This window comes from Cinclus cinclus, chromosome 2 (genome assembly GCF_963662255.1).
Source record: "Cinclus cinclus chromosome 2, bCinCin1.1, whole genome shotgun sequence".
NCBI lineage: Eukaryota > Metazoa > Chordata > Aves > Passeriformes > Cinclidae > Cinclus > Cinclus cinclus.
The window spans coordinates 77,125,726-77,141,492 of record NC_085047.1 but is presented as its reverse complement, the minus strand read 5'-3'; the positions used below and the strand labels follow the sequence as shown (position 1 = coordinate 77,141,492).

At 38.6% G+C, this 15,767-nt stretch overlaps 1 protein-coding gene across 4 annotated transcripts in view; it reads left to right on the top strand.

Moving 5' to 3' along the window:
• Positions 1-15,767, top strand: part of ABCC4 (ATP binding cassette subfamily C member 4 (PEL blood group)) — a 141,368-nt gene that overhangs the window by 81,766 nt on the left and 43,835 nt on the right. For all 4 annotated transcript variants that reach the window (XM_062487808.1, XM_062487807.1, XM_062487806.1 and 1 more), the window contains 2 exons: positions 12,505-12,655; positions 13,300-13,419. In XM_062487808.1, the coding sequence (XP_062343792.1) occupies positions 12,505-12,655; positions 13,300-13,419 (271 nt within the window). The remainder of the gene's footprint in view (positions 1-12,504; positions 12,656-13,299; positions 13,420-15,767) is intronic.

Here is a 15,767-nt window from a genome sequence, read left to right as displayed (position 1 = left end):
CTTTTCATATCCTTTCATCACACACAAAGACCTAATCCTGAGACTACTTGAGCCACCAATGTAGGCTGTGGCTGAGACCACCACTGAATGTGCCATTCCCTTCTCACTACACACAAAACACATTGACTGCAGCTTTATGAAGTGAAAATACTGAAGAAAAGGAAAATGTGAAGGAGGTGTCCACAGTCATTTCTTGAAAAAAGAAAAAAGAGAAAGGAGGGAAAAAAAGCTGCTGCATCTGGATATTAGGAACAAAAAGTGCCTCAGACTGGAATAATAGCTTGGGTCACTTGGTTTCGTATGTGCACAAGAGTGGAACTGCCGTTCCTTGTTTCAGTACCACTGACCCCTGCATTTTATTGTGTGAGGATGTCAGGGAAAGTGTGTAGAAGGAATTCTGGGATCTTTTAGTTTAACAATGACGTTGTTATTTTGTGCTTTCTGTGAGAGGTGGGATTCCTGAGGAGTTTGTTTCATTGTTTTTTCCAGTTTAGCTGAGTTTAGTCTATATGCATGTGTGCATAATTCTTTAATGTGTTTGCTTGTGTGTATTCACACATGCAAAGGTAATCATAAGTATGTTGTAAGAAAATAACCAGTAGTGGGATCTGTTTTAAGTATCAGCATACTCTGTTGAGCTTGGTACATAGTGCTGATCTGTGGCTTGGATACCTTGGATGCTTTTTAGCTTCCCTTCTGCTGAATCATGGTAGTTTTGCTTTGCTGATGTTTAAATGAAAAGTGAATAAATTAAAGAAACACGAAACAGTTGCCTGGTAATACTTGACAGCTGAAACCTTTTGGTACGTTTTCTTGTTGTACCTTCCCAAGATGCATATTACAGGGCATCTGGCTATTGCATATGAAAGACCAGTTAAACCTAAAGAAAAAAATAGGGGTATATATTTTTTCATTGGTAACTTTTGAGCTCTAATTTCAGAAAAGGTTAAAATGATCATTGTAATAAGATCCTAATTTTTTCCTGTGGTCATGTAGTATTTGCATGTGCTTTCAGTTCTGGTATTTTTTTAAATAAGCCCAAATTTCTTGTTAAAAACAACCAAGCAAACAAGTAAAAGGGTTGGGAGGTAGTGGAGGAAGAGGAAGCTTGGGTTGCATTTGTGTCTCCAAGACCAACATACAGGAGCTGTGGGTTTAGCACAGACACTTGTCTAAGTAATGCAGATGTTTTTGTTGACCTTTTCTTCCTCTGCCCTTGAATGTCTTGATTGTTAAATCTCAGAAGCCAATTAGTCTTTGCTGATGGTGACCAGCAGTGGGAGATATTCTATGCCAAAGCTATTGCTGTTCTTTATTTTCTACCTGTCATCACATTCCTTTGAACAGAAGGGTATCTTGCATCATGCAGACTGCCTATTTACTCAGATTGGTGGTGTGTGTACAGGATAAATTATGTGAAGTCTGGCAACACTGGTGATGGGTGGATTCCTGTTTATATATGGACCTCGGTTTTCCAGGGAAGGCTGAGGATCTGTTATCGTTTAGTGGCTATGTAACCCCAGCCGAAGCCTTTGCCTCACACCCCTATTTTTCTTTAATTTTTTTTTCTATTTATGTTCATTTGTAGAATTTTTATAAGAATAGGTATGCTTCCAGTTCTTCACACATTAGTGTCAAGGCAGCAGAGATCACTACTGTAACAAAACTTAATTTGTGTAGGAACATAATGTAACCGTTTTAATATTTTAGGTTGTTTATTTACTTGGTATTAATAAAATTTGAATATACCACCCTTTATCTAAATTTGGAAAGAAGGTAAAATAATACTGAAAATGTGGTGTCATTACCTTCTTGCCCTCTTCCCTCCTTTACTGCTTTTCTTGTTTTTCTTAACTCATTTCCTTTTAGTTTTTGCACTTTTCTATTTATTTGGTAAAAGTAGGTCATAGTTTTGTACTGGGCTCCTTTCATTTTCTCATTGAAATGTGGGCTACAGGTGGTATGAATATAGTGCTCTGAAAAATAAAGCTAGTTTTCCATTAGTGGAATTCTGTCTTTTTCTAGAGCATATGAGCATTGTGAGGTACAGTCTTTATCCTAATTTCTCTAACATTTGAGCAGATGGAGGTTTAATAGTAGTTGTTATTGCAGTACTTTGATAGTTAGAATCTGTAAATACAAAATTACAGTCAGGTTTAAATCATCTCTTCTCCGAAAGAGAAGGCTTCTCTATTTTCTTTATCAGATTACTTTCAATATATTTTCAGATAATAGAAAGCAGGATGGTTGTATGGAAATCCAGTCATGTTTCCCCTGTTCTATGTGATCTGGAAATTTCCCCACTTTGGTTAAGCTGTAATTTGGAAAAGTTCCAGAAAGAGATTCTGTTCATTTGGGGTCGTTCATATCTGTTGGAAGGTGTTTTCTTGTTTGCTTTTCTTTGTGTGGAAGAAGGCAAGAAAATATTCTGTAAGTGTATTTATGTATGCAAGTGAACTTACATTCTGTAGTTTTCTCCTCTTCTTTTTGGTCTTCTTCGTGTATATACTACTGCTGTTTTTTATTGCCAGAGTGGGAATTTTTATTGCTAGTGTTTATAGGTATTGCCCTGACTTTTTGAGCATTATTGCAGCCTATCATATCTGTCTCAGACTAGCGATTAGTTTTAAGACTTCTGAGAATCATTAACATTTCTAACACTTCTAACATGTAGCTAGAAATACTTTAATTCTGCTGTCAGTCACAGAGTGTAACAATCCTGTTCCAAATGGTGATAAGTACAAATCTTCTAGATTGCCTTAAACTACTGATATACTATAGATAGGACTACGTCTGCTTACAAAAAAATTAGGATTTCAGTGTTCAGCAAAAGGATTGGAGATTCCACTTTTGATTCAAGAAGGAAGGAGAAACTTGTAGGCAGTTTGAGTTACGGAGCCATGTAGCTGACACATGTGTATGTGTGTGTGTTAAATCATTATTCATATTTATGCCCAAAACAAACATGTGAGACAAGGAATTATATTGAGCAAAAATAGAGACTTAATCTCACAGAAGTGTTCTGCCAGGGTTATGTGTGCATCTGCATAATATAAGAGCTTTTTTCTTGCTGAGGCTGATACTGTGGCTGCTTGGTGTTCTCTGCAGCTGATTTGAAAATTCCAGACAAGTTTGTTCATCAAAAGGTAGAGGAAACTCTCATCTGTAGACTGGGCAGATGAGAGACAGAAGATGAGAATTCAGGTGGTAACTGAACGTCATATGTCTTTTTGTTACATCTTTGTATTACATCTACATTACAGGACATTTTTGTATTGTTAAAAAAAAATATTCATTTGGATTATACTCCTGAAATACAAAAATCTGTGTATTTAGAAAGGCTTTTTCAAGAGCTTAATAATTTCTATTCCTGCACAGTGGAAGAATAGGATGCTGAGCTATTGAATTTTCTTCCACAATCACATCCCTAAATAATTTTCTTAATTTTTTTTAAATCAGGCTAATGTTTAAATAAGCAGAGCTCTCTTGCCATGAATGTCACTCATATGCTAAAATGAAGGGCTTAGATCTTCTTATAAAACTGCTGTGTTTGGTACTTGATTCAACTGTCCACCCTTCTGTCAAACTCAGCACAACACTTAGTAAAAAAATTTTTCAATTTTCTCGCTAATAGTCTGGATTTTGGGATCAGATCAAACTTAACTGTCAGTTATTTACTTTTGTAACCGTGCTCTCGTTGATGATTTGTGATAAATAAAGCTTCTGAAAAAAATCTCCCTGATGGTTTGCTGCATATTTGTAACCCATAAAGAATGAGCATGCACTTAGGACAGTAAGTGATGTTTATTCTCTGCCAAGGAATTTTCTCTTTACCCACTGGGTTTGGGGCATGCACAGAACAGCTGGACTGGGTGAAACCTGCTGGTGGTGGAGTGAGGCTGGTGCTGATTACTTCAAATGTGCTGAAACCATCAGAATCACTGTTCAGCTTTTTGGAGCTGAGTCACTAGACATCCTGAAGTACTGAGAAATTATGAGTCTGGAGTTTATTTTGGATAGAAAAGTAATATTTTATAGCCCTATCAAAGTGGCAAAGCTCTGGGGAAGTTAAAGGAAACAACGTCAGGGACAGGTTAGAAAGCATTTTTTGGAGATCTACTGTGAAAGAGTGTGACCTGCAGGAAACAGAAAGTAATTTTATTTCTTAGGATGTCTCATGCTGTAGTCCTTAATATTTTTCATAGTTTTCATTTAACTGGGACAGAGAGGCTCTTGTGGTGTTTACAGAAATATGAGTAGTTCTTCATTCCACCTAAAAATAAATACATGAATAGTGTATTTCTGAATGGCAAGAACAACAATAAAATGCTTAAAAGCTTGTAGTTGCTGTATGGCTGAAGAGCTGTGTGTTAGTGTGGAATTGATACTCTCTGTAACAGAAGAGCCCACAGTTTAAATGTAGCACAATGCTTTTAAAGATGAAAGACCTGGGATTGACTTCTGGTGAAAGTTAGACTTGACCAAGGAGAAAAGGTCATGCAGTTGAAAATGAGGTATCCTTGAGGAGGGTGCTTATGTCCATGAGGGACAAGAGACCTGAGGCAGGAAAGTACAGGGCTCAAAGACAAAGTTTGCAAAGCTGTGACACATGGGGTGGCAGATCACAGTTTTGCTAAACATTTTAAAGAACTGCAAAAAAAAAAAAAACAGTGGATAGCACGGGTGAAAAGGTGATAACATTATCATTAGCTTAGAGGAATTCCTCACAGGAAGAGTGGACAGTGTTTCAGCAAGTAAATTAATGGACTAGACCATAAGAGCATGAACTAATGCCATTAATGGTCTGTCTAGGTCAGTGTTTTTTCTCCAGCAGTGGCAATAGTAGATAGTGTTTGTGGAGGACATGAGCTGCTTTCTGTGATCCTTTCCCTATTTAGTGCTCCAGCACTCACAGTTTTGTACTGGGGATGTCAAAAGGCCTAACTTCTCCCAGCTAAACTTTCCCCACTCCTCCTACTATGTATTTTTTGCATCATTTTGTATTGGCCTGTAAGATCTGCATCCTAATAGCCTGAGAACAGTGAGATATTTTTTGGTTTTTTTTGCTTTTGTTCTCATTCTATGTATATGTTCTCTATAATTATCACTGAAATAAAACCTGCTTTCAAAAGGGTTTTTTTAAGTGGGATAAAACTGAGAGAAAGACAAGTGAATCAGCCTCTGCTGGTAAAGTGCTAAACATATGAATAAAGAACAAAATGGTAAATACACCACTTGTGGCAGTACTAAGGATTAAAATACCCGTTGTTGAATCAAATGTATTGATTTCATTTCTGTGTTCACTGGGGCTGTCTTGGGGTTATATAGCTGGGGAAACATTATGGAAATGACTTCGAAGAGGTAGAAGGGGAGCAGAAATTGTTATTCTTTATTTTCCTTTCAAAATATCAGGTATTTGACAGCAAGAAGCTGATGGAGGAGATGCAAAATGCATTGTTCTGGAAATGTTGAAGCAAGTGCAACAGCCAGCAAAGCAGCCACACTTGAGGATGGTGGTGTATATTGGAGTCACAACCCCTCTAAATTAATTTTATGGAAAAGGGATGCTTTCTGCTACCTAAGGAGCAAATCTGGGAGTGTTGGGTGATGCCAGACATTTTTCTGTAGTGTTTCAGGCAGGTTCTGGCAAGAGCTGTCAAGAAAGCAAATGTGTGCGCGCGTGTTCTACACTCGCTGATTAATGCTGTTTCCTCAAGCTACCATGTAAAGTTGTGCTCGGCATCTAAGGTGTTCCACAGGAAGATAAAACATATTTTTCATGGTACAAAGACCACTGTAGTTTATTTGACTAGTTCTTGTTTGATTCTTTTTGTTCCTTGGGAAGTATAAGACTATAAGAACAGTATAAGAATATAGCCAAGGCCTATTCACAGGAGAAGTGACAAACAGCACTACTGAACAGCAAAAACACATTAACTTTTTGTAGCATTCATACAGGGAGATCACAGTTATAACCAACTCCCTGTAACTTCAGGAAGAAGATCTCTCACTTTTCTGTAGATCCTCATTTCAAAATTGTGACTTGCTGCCCAAATCATTGAGAACACTTCTGTGCAGATGTGCGTAGCAGGCACAAGGTGCAGTAATGAAGAACACTTCAGAAAATCAAAGATCCTGCTCAAGATTTTGCTGGTTATAAATACAAAAATATATTGTCCACAGCCATTTACAGGAATGGCTATTTGGCACTGTCATTTTGTGTGTGACAGTATTGGTTTCCATGTACAGTGGTTATGAGTGTGCCTAAGTAGAGACTGTAGCTTTGGCTCTGATAAAAGCTTGTTTTTCCATGGAAAACCTGTATTAGCAGGAAGTAACTTACTGCTGTGGCCGAAGGGCTCTGGCAATAAATTTCTTACATGAGTGAAGATAGTTTATTATTAGAAGGAAGATAACCTCAATATGTTGTAGGAATGTTGTGCAGAGTTTTAAGGGGTGAGTATTTCAAGTGTCAGAATCACCAAGTCTAGGGCTTGGTTATGTGTCTGTTTCTAAGCATCATATCTGGGACATGTATCAGACAACATATGGACTGTGATTTTTGAAAATTACTGTTACAGTCAAGTTCTGCCTGAGACAGTTAAGCCTCCTGGCCCAGGGTGCCCAGAGAACCTATTTCTATCCCTTCTTTTAGAGTAAGAGATTACTGATGATAGGATGCTGTTTAAATATGAGAGTGGTGGCAGTGCCAATGTGTTAAAGAAAACACCCTTTTTATTCTAAGGTCACTTGTTAAAGAACAATTGCATGCAGTTCTCCATGACCTCAAACAAATATTAAGGCTTCTCACTTAATGACAAAATGCAAGCTAACTCGAATGAGCATGTTGGTGGCACAGAAAGCATTTGCCCTGAGGAGCTCAGTGTATGCTTGTTCGCTTGGAAAAACAGTGATCCAGGAGGACTGTCTTGTAGAGACGAGTACAAATAAGAGGTGCTAGCATTAAGGATGTGATTGAAAATTTTGAATACGTTTCTGTGGTGTATCTGGCAGACGTATTCAGCCCATTTGCAGTGACATATTGATAACCCCTTGTTGACTAATTGCAATAGCAGGATTCAGAGGAGAAGAGAGCATCTTGCAGGAGATAAGATGAAATTGCTCTTTCTGAAGCTTTTAGAGCTGGTAGTATTTAGTTCTTACTTTCTTCATTCAATTTCTCTGAAATTATAGTTTTGATTTCTTCTCCAGCTGTATTTGTTTTTCCCCTTTCAGTGCATTGGTTGTCATGGTCTTTAAATTCCAAATTTTCTCATGGATGCACATTTTCCTAACGCTGATTTAACACTGATTGAGACCTGTCATTCCTCTCAAAGACTGCTGTCCCTGGTTGCTTTAGAAAAGGACATGGTCAGAGATGCCACTTAAATATTGTATGTCCCATGTGTTCTCCTGTGCTCATAAATCTTCACTGCATTTTTGCTGAAGACAACTGTGTTCCTGACAGTTTGATGCAAGCAACAATATAAACAACCCATATATACTTATTTTTAACCTGTTCCAAAAGAAAACCCATAAATTTAATTTAAAAAGTTGTTTGAAGACAAGACTGCTCACCTCAATTCAGCTGCTTAAAGTGAGTAAAATGAAGCAGAATTGTTTAGATGCTAGTTTCTCTTTGGATGTTTCCTGTGGCTTTTTGTAATAAAGGGTAAAAATGCAGAAAATCTGCACTGTGGTTCTGGGTGGAGCTGGCCTGAGTAAAGTGTTTATCACTCTGATCTTCTCAATGCAATGTCATCTTCTCAGGGAAACTTGTCTTCTGGTGTCCCAGTGTAGTCACCTGTGCAGTTTTTCTTTTAACAGAGATGCAGGTCAGTCAGTCTAGACAGTCTGTTTTGAAAAAGTCTGTTTTAAGAAAAAAAAAAAAATCAAGGATGAAGAAAATGCCAGAACTGGAGTAGGGATTGATTGTGCATGCAGTTATTTGGCAGAGTCAACAAGGAAATAATTTCAGTCAAGGGTCGGGGAGACGGAGGAGGAAGGGAGATGCCAAGCAAGTATGAACAGAGTAGGGTTTTGTAGTTTCTTGACCTGGCTTTACTTCAGACAGCACAGCCTGACTGAGAGTGCCCTAAGTTAATGCAGTGAAGGTTCAAACTGAAATTGAGGACATGTGCCTTTGCTGTTATTAAATTAGTATGGCTTTCTGGCAGTTCCGTGGGCTAATATAATCCTTGGGAGTGTATATTGGGGCCTAGGGAGTAGCATTTAGAAATTGGGGCTGAGTAGGTGTACTTGGCTTCTACTTAAGTATTGGTAAAACTAATCCTGGAATGCTGCATTTCATGCATGGGGTCTGACTGTAGATTCAGTCATCAAAATTTAGGCTTGATGTGCTTTAGGTGTTTATTTTGCTGTAGTCAGAGGGCAGTAAATACAGTTAGTGTGTTGTAGCACTGATACTTCACTATATTGGTGAAGTATTCAACCATGGGGTCCTTAGGTTTGCTTTTAAAGGTTAGATGAAGTTACCATCCTTGGATATGTTTAAAAGATGCACAGACCATGCTTAAGGACATGATGTAGTGGTGGACTTGGCAGTGCTGCATTAAGGATTGGTCTCTATGATCTTAGTGTCTTTTCCTATCTAAACAATCATCACTTTTTAAACTTCTAAACTAGGACAGGAGTTTCACTATGTAGGCCACATCAGGACTCCCACAAAGATGTTTCCAAGTCTCAAATCCCATCCCCTGGGCTCCTCTCATTGATTAGAGATCCTACCAGGTCAACAACTGCAAGTCCAGAACAGTGTGGTTCCTATGGTATTAGGTCCTATACCATGTGTTTCTGTTCTGTGGTTGTGGACAGAGATACCTGTTACTCCTAGATCAAGACCTGTTTGAGATAGAAACTCCAGAATACCACTCTCAGCACCTGTAAGAATAATGGAGAAGTAGGTCATCAGATGATGAAGGGAAAGCATGTTTCACAAGTGAACGTGCTGATCAGAGCATTCATTTCCCCAGAGGGTTATAGTTGGGTATACCTGCTGCAGTGAAAGAGGAGATTTTTAAGGAAAAAAAAAAGCCACAGTAAATGGAGTGACTGACCAAATCATGAGGGAAATCTCTCAGGACTCTTGAAAGCAAGAGTTTAACTCCCAACAGAAACAACATGTGTTTTTCTGTACTCTAGGGATAGACTGTGTGAAGGCTGTGTGTGGGAGATTCATCTTTCTCCAGGGAAACGGAAGCAGGTTTGAAGGACACTGGACACTATGTCTCCATTTGGAAGCGATGGTCTCTTCCTGGAACTATTCATTTCTATCCCGTATCTATTTTTTTGGTCTTGGTAGCCAGTGCATCAGTTGTCTTTTGTGCAAGGAGGCCTTGTTTCAAATACTGTGCAGATAGCTGTAAAATGTAATGCATCAGCTCCTGTGTTATTGCTTTGTTTGCTTTTCTTCTTTTTCAGTTTGACTGTTACTTTCCACACAGCCATTACATTTTGAATGCTAAAATTAAGAAATACATTAAAAGGTACTGGGTTTGTAGACCATATTTCTTTTAGGTAGGAAAATCTTTGACTTCTGATCCAACTTTCCATTGTAAGCTGATTCTGCCATGAGAAGTCTAGATACCCACTCCTGAGCGTTTCTTGCTGTTTGTCTCCAGAGAGGAGAGACACCAGACACTCATGTTACCATTATTGCCAGCCTGCTGATTATCTTGGGTCCTGCAGCTTGCACACAGTGAATCTGATGGAAGCTGGGGCCATCTCCAGCTGCAGAGGTTGATTGTCTCTTGTGAAATTCAGGAGCTAGAACCTTTGCCTTACCTCACGCAGTGACTACGTGATTACAGTCTGCAAATGGTTGTGTCTGGCTTTCAGACTACCTCATTAAGGGTTAATTTATATGCAAGTTTGGTTTTCAAAAAAAACCCAACACACATGACTGATCCACCCTATCATAAATTTTTATAATGATAAGGTGGTGCAGGCTCATCTAGAATTCCTTCCAAAGGCGGTGTCCGATTTTTACTTTAGTCATCCTAACCATCTTTTCCTTCCCTGTATTTCTGCCATAGCAAGGCTTTGTTTACATGAGCTGGATCTTAATAGTTTTACTCCCACTCCCACCCCCACTGGCACTTTGCAACATGTTGTAGATTATCATCACTAAAACTTCAGTTTGGCTTCTTTATTTTTTTTTAAGAAGCATTTGTTTTTCTCAGAATTATTTCCTTGAAGCAGCTTTCCTCAACATTTGACTTCAGATTTGTGGCTGATGTTATGAGGAGACTGTAATTCAGGAACAGCTGTTTTGTGACTGTCTAGGAAGTGAGGAGGGAGAAAGCAGCAGGTATATAAGGCAGATTCAGGAGTGAGTTTGAAACAGGAAGGAAGGAATGGACTTGAGTCTCTGCTGATAAGGATGGAGGTGAGAGAACCTTTAGAAACTAGCCAGCATGTTGATGGCTGGCAGGCTTGGCAGAGATAATGAGCATTACTGAGGAAAGTGAAGATACAGACTGGAGAAAATTTGTAGGAGGTCAGGAATCTTTATGTCCTTTCTCCTCACCCCATGATAAGAAGGAAGTACATTTACAGGGCTCTAAAGAATGCCAGAGAAGTAGAAGGTAGGGAAGGGCTAATGGCAGTGCTGATGAGGAGCCCAGGGTGCTTTGTTTTGCTTGGTGCTGACACAGCCATGTGCATAATTGATCCAGGTGAAACACCGTGCACTCTCATTGCCACCTTACCTCCTCCTGATGAAATCTAGGTAAAATGTTTGCAATCTGTGCATTTCTAGAAGGTAAAACAACAATGATGCTATCAACACCTTGACCCACTGATGAACCATATAGTGGCAATGCAACTTCCTCCAGAGCTCCTTTCCCATGCCTACCTTTTAGCAATTTTCCTTAACAGAGTTATGAGACCCTAAAATGTGCTTCCAGGATCTATGAGATGGGGGCTATTACGCTGATAAATCTTTCATGAACTAAGATGTCTAAGCCTAGAGCTGACTCATGAAGTCATAATGTGTAAGGTGGGTGGGTTTACTCTTTGCTCAGGTCAAATTAGGGTAAAATCAGAGAAACCTGAAGGGGAAAAAAAAAATAGGGGTAAGGGTTGTATTTGGTTTTGGCTTTAGTGCACTACCAGAAGTGCAGCAGGAAGTGCTGTGTTTCATAGACACTTCTGCTGGATGTGTTTTGAAAACCCAGGTAGCTCTCTGGGTTTTGATCCTTAGCTGATGTGTTGCTTCTGTGTACACTGAGTTGGAAAAGTTAAAGGGACTGGAAGCATTTTTGCTGCAAGACATGCATTTCTGGCACCCAGTGGTCACTAGCACATTTTTGGAATGTAAAAATCAGGCAGCCACAAAATTTAGCTGGAGTCCAGTTCTGTGTTGTATGAGACAATGAAGAAGGTGGCTGCTCTATAGTCCGTGAAATGAAAAGTTTTTAGAAAATACTGTCATTTCCAATGAATATGTTAATGAAAATAATAGAGGAATTTAATATTGAGCTAGGGTTTCAGTTGTCTGGTTTGGTACAGTATGGGTTTATTTTTGTATGGGTTGGGGCTTTTTCTCTTTTTTAAGGAACAAATGGCCACACCCTAATTACAGTATACCAAGATTCCTACTGTACGTGCACAGCTGGGTTCTGAAAGATGTTTGTGTGCAGATGATGGTTTTGACTGTGTATTCAAACTGAAAGTTCGATGAAGGATTGAAGGCATCTGAAGGAAATGGGGGATTTTATTCAGAAATCTGGGCCAGAATCTTCTGTCCTAAGCAGCAAAGTTTTCCTCATTATATCTAGTTTTCTAAGAGTAAAGTCAGGTTTACCTCAGCTGTTAAATCAGACTCCAATAAACCTGGTAGAACCAGCGTTTTATGACACTTCCTGCAGTGTGTAACATTTTGTTCTTCTTTGGAGCATTTCACAATGCAGTCCTTTGAGGAAAGAAAGCCCGCTTTCTCCTGTCCAGGGTTTTCTTTCTAAATGGTACAATGTTGTGTTCAGGAAAACATTGCAAGCCTATGTTGAAAGTCTCTCTTCCAGCTGTCAAGTCTTTCAACTCCAGTTGAAAGCCAGTTTTTCACCAGTTTCTTTTTAGCAGGAGTGAAAAAACATATCCTTGATTTACCAAGTAGCTAGGGTCCATTAAAGATTAGTTGTCCATTACACTGATAATTTATTACTTTATTACAGCAGTCACAAAACAGTCTACTAAGAAAGACAGTAATTTTCCGTCAACCAGCTCTGTAAATACATATTTTAAAGAACAAATGATGCGAAAGACGACCTTAAACTGCAAAAATAGTCAATTTAGGTATTATAGTAAATCTTCCACGTTGCTTAAAATAGATGTTGCTCATATGTTATACAATGCATCTGCTCTTAAATGTGGTAGTTATGTTTAAATATTTAAGTGTTTCAATAGTGTTAAATAGTTTTATACTTGTTCTAAATTAAATTCTTCTGGAAAAGAGTTTTTTATTTTGTTTCTATTGTACTCCAGACTCTCCTACAGATTTTTGGTGTGGTGGCTGTGGCTGTGGCAGTGATTCCTTGGATACTCATCCCCTTAATTCCACTATTTATTCTTTTCATTTTTCTTCGACGATATTTCTTAGACACTTCAAGAGATATTAAACGTCTAGAATCCACAAGTATGTAGTTTGGCGGGACTTAATGTTAGTTTGAACCCTACTTATTATTATGTGAAATGCTAGTATTTTATAGACAGTCCATCAAAGGTTTTTTTTTTTCTTTTGCTATGCAAATAACTTCCTTATTGCCTTGGTTCTCAACTGGTGAATTACATGCTTAACTCCTGTTTTGCATAATGATAAACCTAGGGTATGTTAGTTAACTATCTGTAAGTAAAGCTAGTTAAGAACATGCTAAGCTGCTGGTCTTTGAGACCTTGCATGCATATACTAATGGTATTTCTGACCTTATCTGACTCCTCTGCCTGGCTTTAGCTTGACTATGATATGGAATATTAAGCATTATGAATAACAAACATGGGTGCCTAATGCCATTAATAAAGCTCAAAGAATTTATTCAGTGACAGCTATTGTTAAAAATGCAAGACGTTTTTGTATAAATTAATCTGCCCGGCTGTCTGACTGATTCTAATTGAGTAAGAGGACATTAGTTAAATATATTGCATATTTATTCTAAAAAGATGCAGTGGAGTAGTTTGTATGGTTAAATATAAATTGGTAGGATTAAAGATTAGTGTGGTACAAAAAAGAATTAAATGATGTCCTTCAGCTGTTGTTAAGTTATCTCTCATTTCCCTTTGTAGCTCGAAGTCCAGTGTTCTCCCACTTGTCGTCATCCCTCCAGGGGCTTTGGACTATTCGGGCTTTGAAAGCAGAGGAAAGATTTCAAAAATTATTTGATGCACACCAAGACCTCCACTCAGGTTTGTGATGAGTTGATGTGAAAAATCAAATACTTTGCACTGTAGGAGGGAAATATCTTATGCCCTCAGCGACATGTATATAATGTGCATTAAAATCAGTAGGAGCTGTGCATTTGTCTCTTTAGGGTAAAATTCCTGTATTAGAACAAAAACATTATCTGTCTAGATTTAGTGAGTTTACTTTGGGCTGTAATATAATTTAGAATACCCATGCATATGTTTTAACAGTGCATAAGATAAACATTTGAAAGTATGCATGATAAGAATACTAAAAGAATAATTTTTAACATTTTCCTGGATTCCATCTTTAAGAAAAGAACAGGGGAAAGGGGAGGGCAGAGAGAGATGTGGAGTATCAAGCATTTGCTACTAATTAGTGCATTAGGAATGGGCAGATATTATTAGTATAAATAATATTGGTAAAGTTTCATAAATCTAACTTATTTTTACTTTGAGCAGCTTTCAGGGCTTTAATTTAAAATATGGAACTAACATAATTGGAAGTTGCGAAATATTGGTATGTTGCAAGCATAAGTAATACAATATAGGTTTGCAGTGTGATTCTTTGACTTGTTAATTAAATGTTCTCTATTACAATGTTCTTCAAGATATAGCAGAATGCAAGTTTTCAGCTGTGTGTTTGTTAGGTAAGATTGTGAATTTCCTATGTTGTAAGGCATGCAAGTATATTCCATGGCTGTTTTGTAATTTATAGATTTACAAGGTTTCAGACAAGACCAGCTGTTGCTTTCTGAAGTACAGTTTATCACAGATTATAGCACTGTACACACTGACCATGTTGAGCCCAGTGACGTGACTGGCGTAGTGTATCTTACAGGGAGGCACCTCTAGCTTTGAATTTCCCCTTTCTTAATATTTTCAAGTTGCCAGTTATCTGACCAAATCAACGTTAAAATACCTGATAGCAAGGGAAGCCAAAGTTGTGGTTTAGTTTTATATTAAAAGACATCTTTAGGCAATATACTGCCTATAGAAGTTTCACTATAGAAAGAGGACCATGACATTTAAGAGAAATATTTTTCTGTGTTTGAAGGTCAGATCCAGGGAAGATAAAAACACTTCCATTTTTCAGTCAGTTTTGTGCATCTCCGTAACAAAACTGTCAATAATACCCTTCCTGGGCAGATCATGAACCTGTCTTTGGAGTCAGGATTCAGTGCTTGTAATCACACTCTTCTGTATATCTACACGCTCAATCTCGGTGTCTTTCCCACCCAAGCCTTTGGGGTACACCAGCTGGCTTAAAGATGTGCGGTTTTTGGTCCTCACAGGGAATATGTGCCTGGACACAGAGGAGGCAAACACCATCTGGGCTGTATTAACAGGAGCATAGCCGGGGAAGGAGGGAAGTGACTATCCTCCTCCACACTTTTTAGCCCACACTGGGAGTACTGCATCGGGCTGTGGACCCTCAGATCTGGGGAACATTCTAACAAACTGGAGTGAGTTCCCTGGAGGGACCACTAAGATAGTTAGGATATAAACAAGAGATACTTCCTTGTGGTGGAGGTAACTGAGCTTGTTCAGTTCACAGAGGATTTAATAGCTGCCTTCCAGTAGCTGCAAGGATTCCTCACCATGGTACATAGTGGTAGGAGCAACGACATGGGTATAAGTTGTAGCAAGAGACGTTTAACATGAATTCAAGGAAAAACTATTTCACTGTGAACATGGTCAAGCAGAGGCAAAGATTGCCCAGAGGTGCAGGCTTCATCTGTGTCAGTTTTCAAGACTGGAACTGCATAAAACATGGAGCAACGTGGTCTGACTTCTGACCTGACTTTGCTTGAGCAGGAGGCTGAACCTAGAGATTTCCTGAAGTTGTTTTCACCCTGAATAATTCTTTGATAGTAAATGTGAGCAAGCAGTAGCTGATGCAAGAGAATACCTTTCATACCAGGTCAGAGAGTTGGGAGTTCTGGGTTTTTAAGTCTCCTAAAGTTAAATTCTTTCCTGCATTGCAGAAAGCTCTCCCAACCATCGATGGTTTTGTTTAGCATTTTTGGCTGGAGTAGTATCTTCCTCTGTATTTAGGCCTGAGCCTAGGATTCAGGACACTTGCTCTGAGGCCCTTTGAGGGATGCCTAAGAATGGAGTATTAAATAAATTTTAGATAAAAACCATCTAAAAGGCATGCTGACATTTGACCAAACCCAAGTTTCTTTCCTGCCAGTGCCCATCTCTATAAGCAAGCCCATGAGTCAGCAGACCACGATGAGTCTTTATTAGTTCCTGTGACTGTCAGATTCCTTTCTTTATGCACAGTGACCCCTGTTACATAGGGAGGTTGCAAAATGACCCATCTCAACCTGGCAGTTTTAATGCAC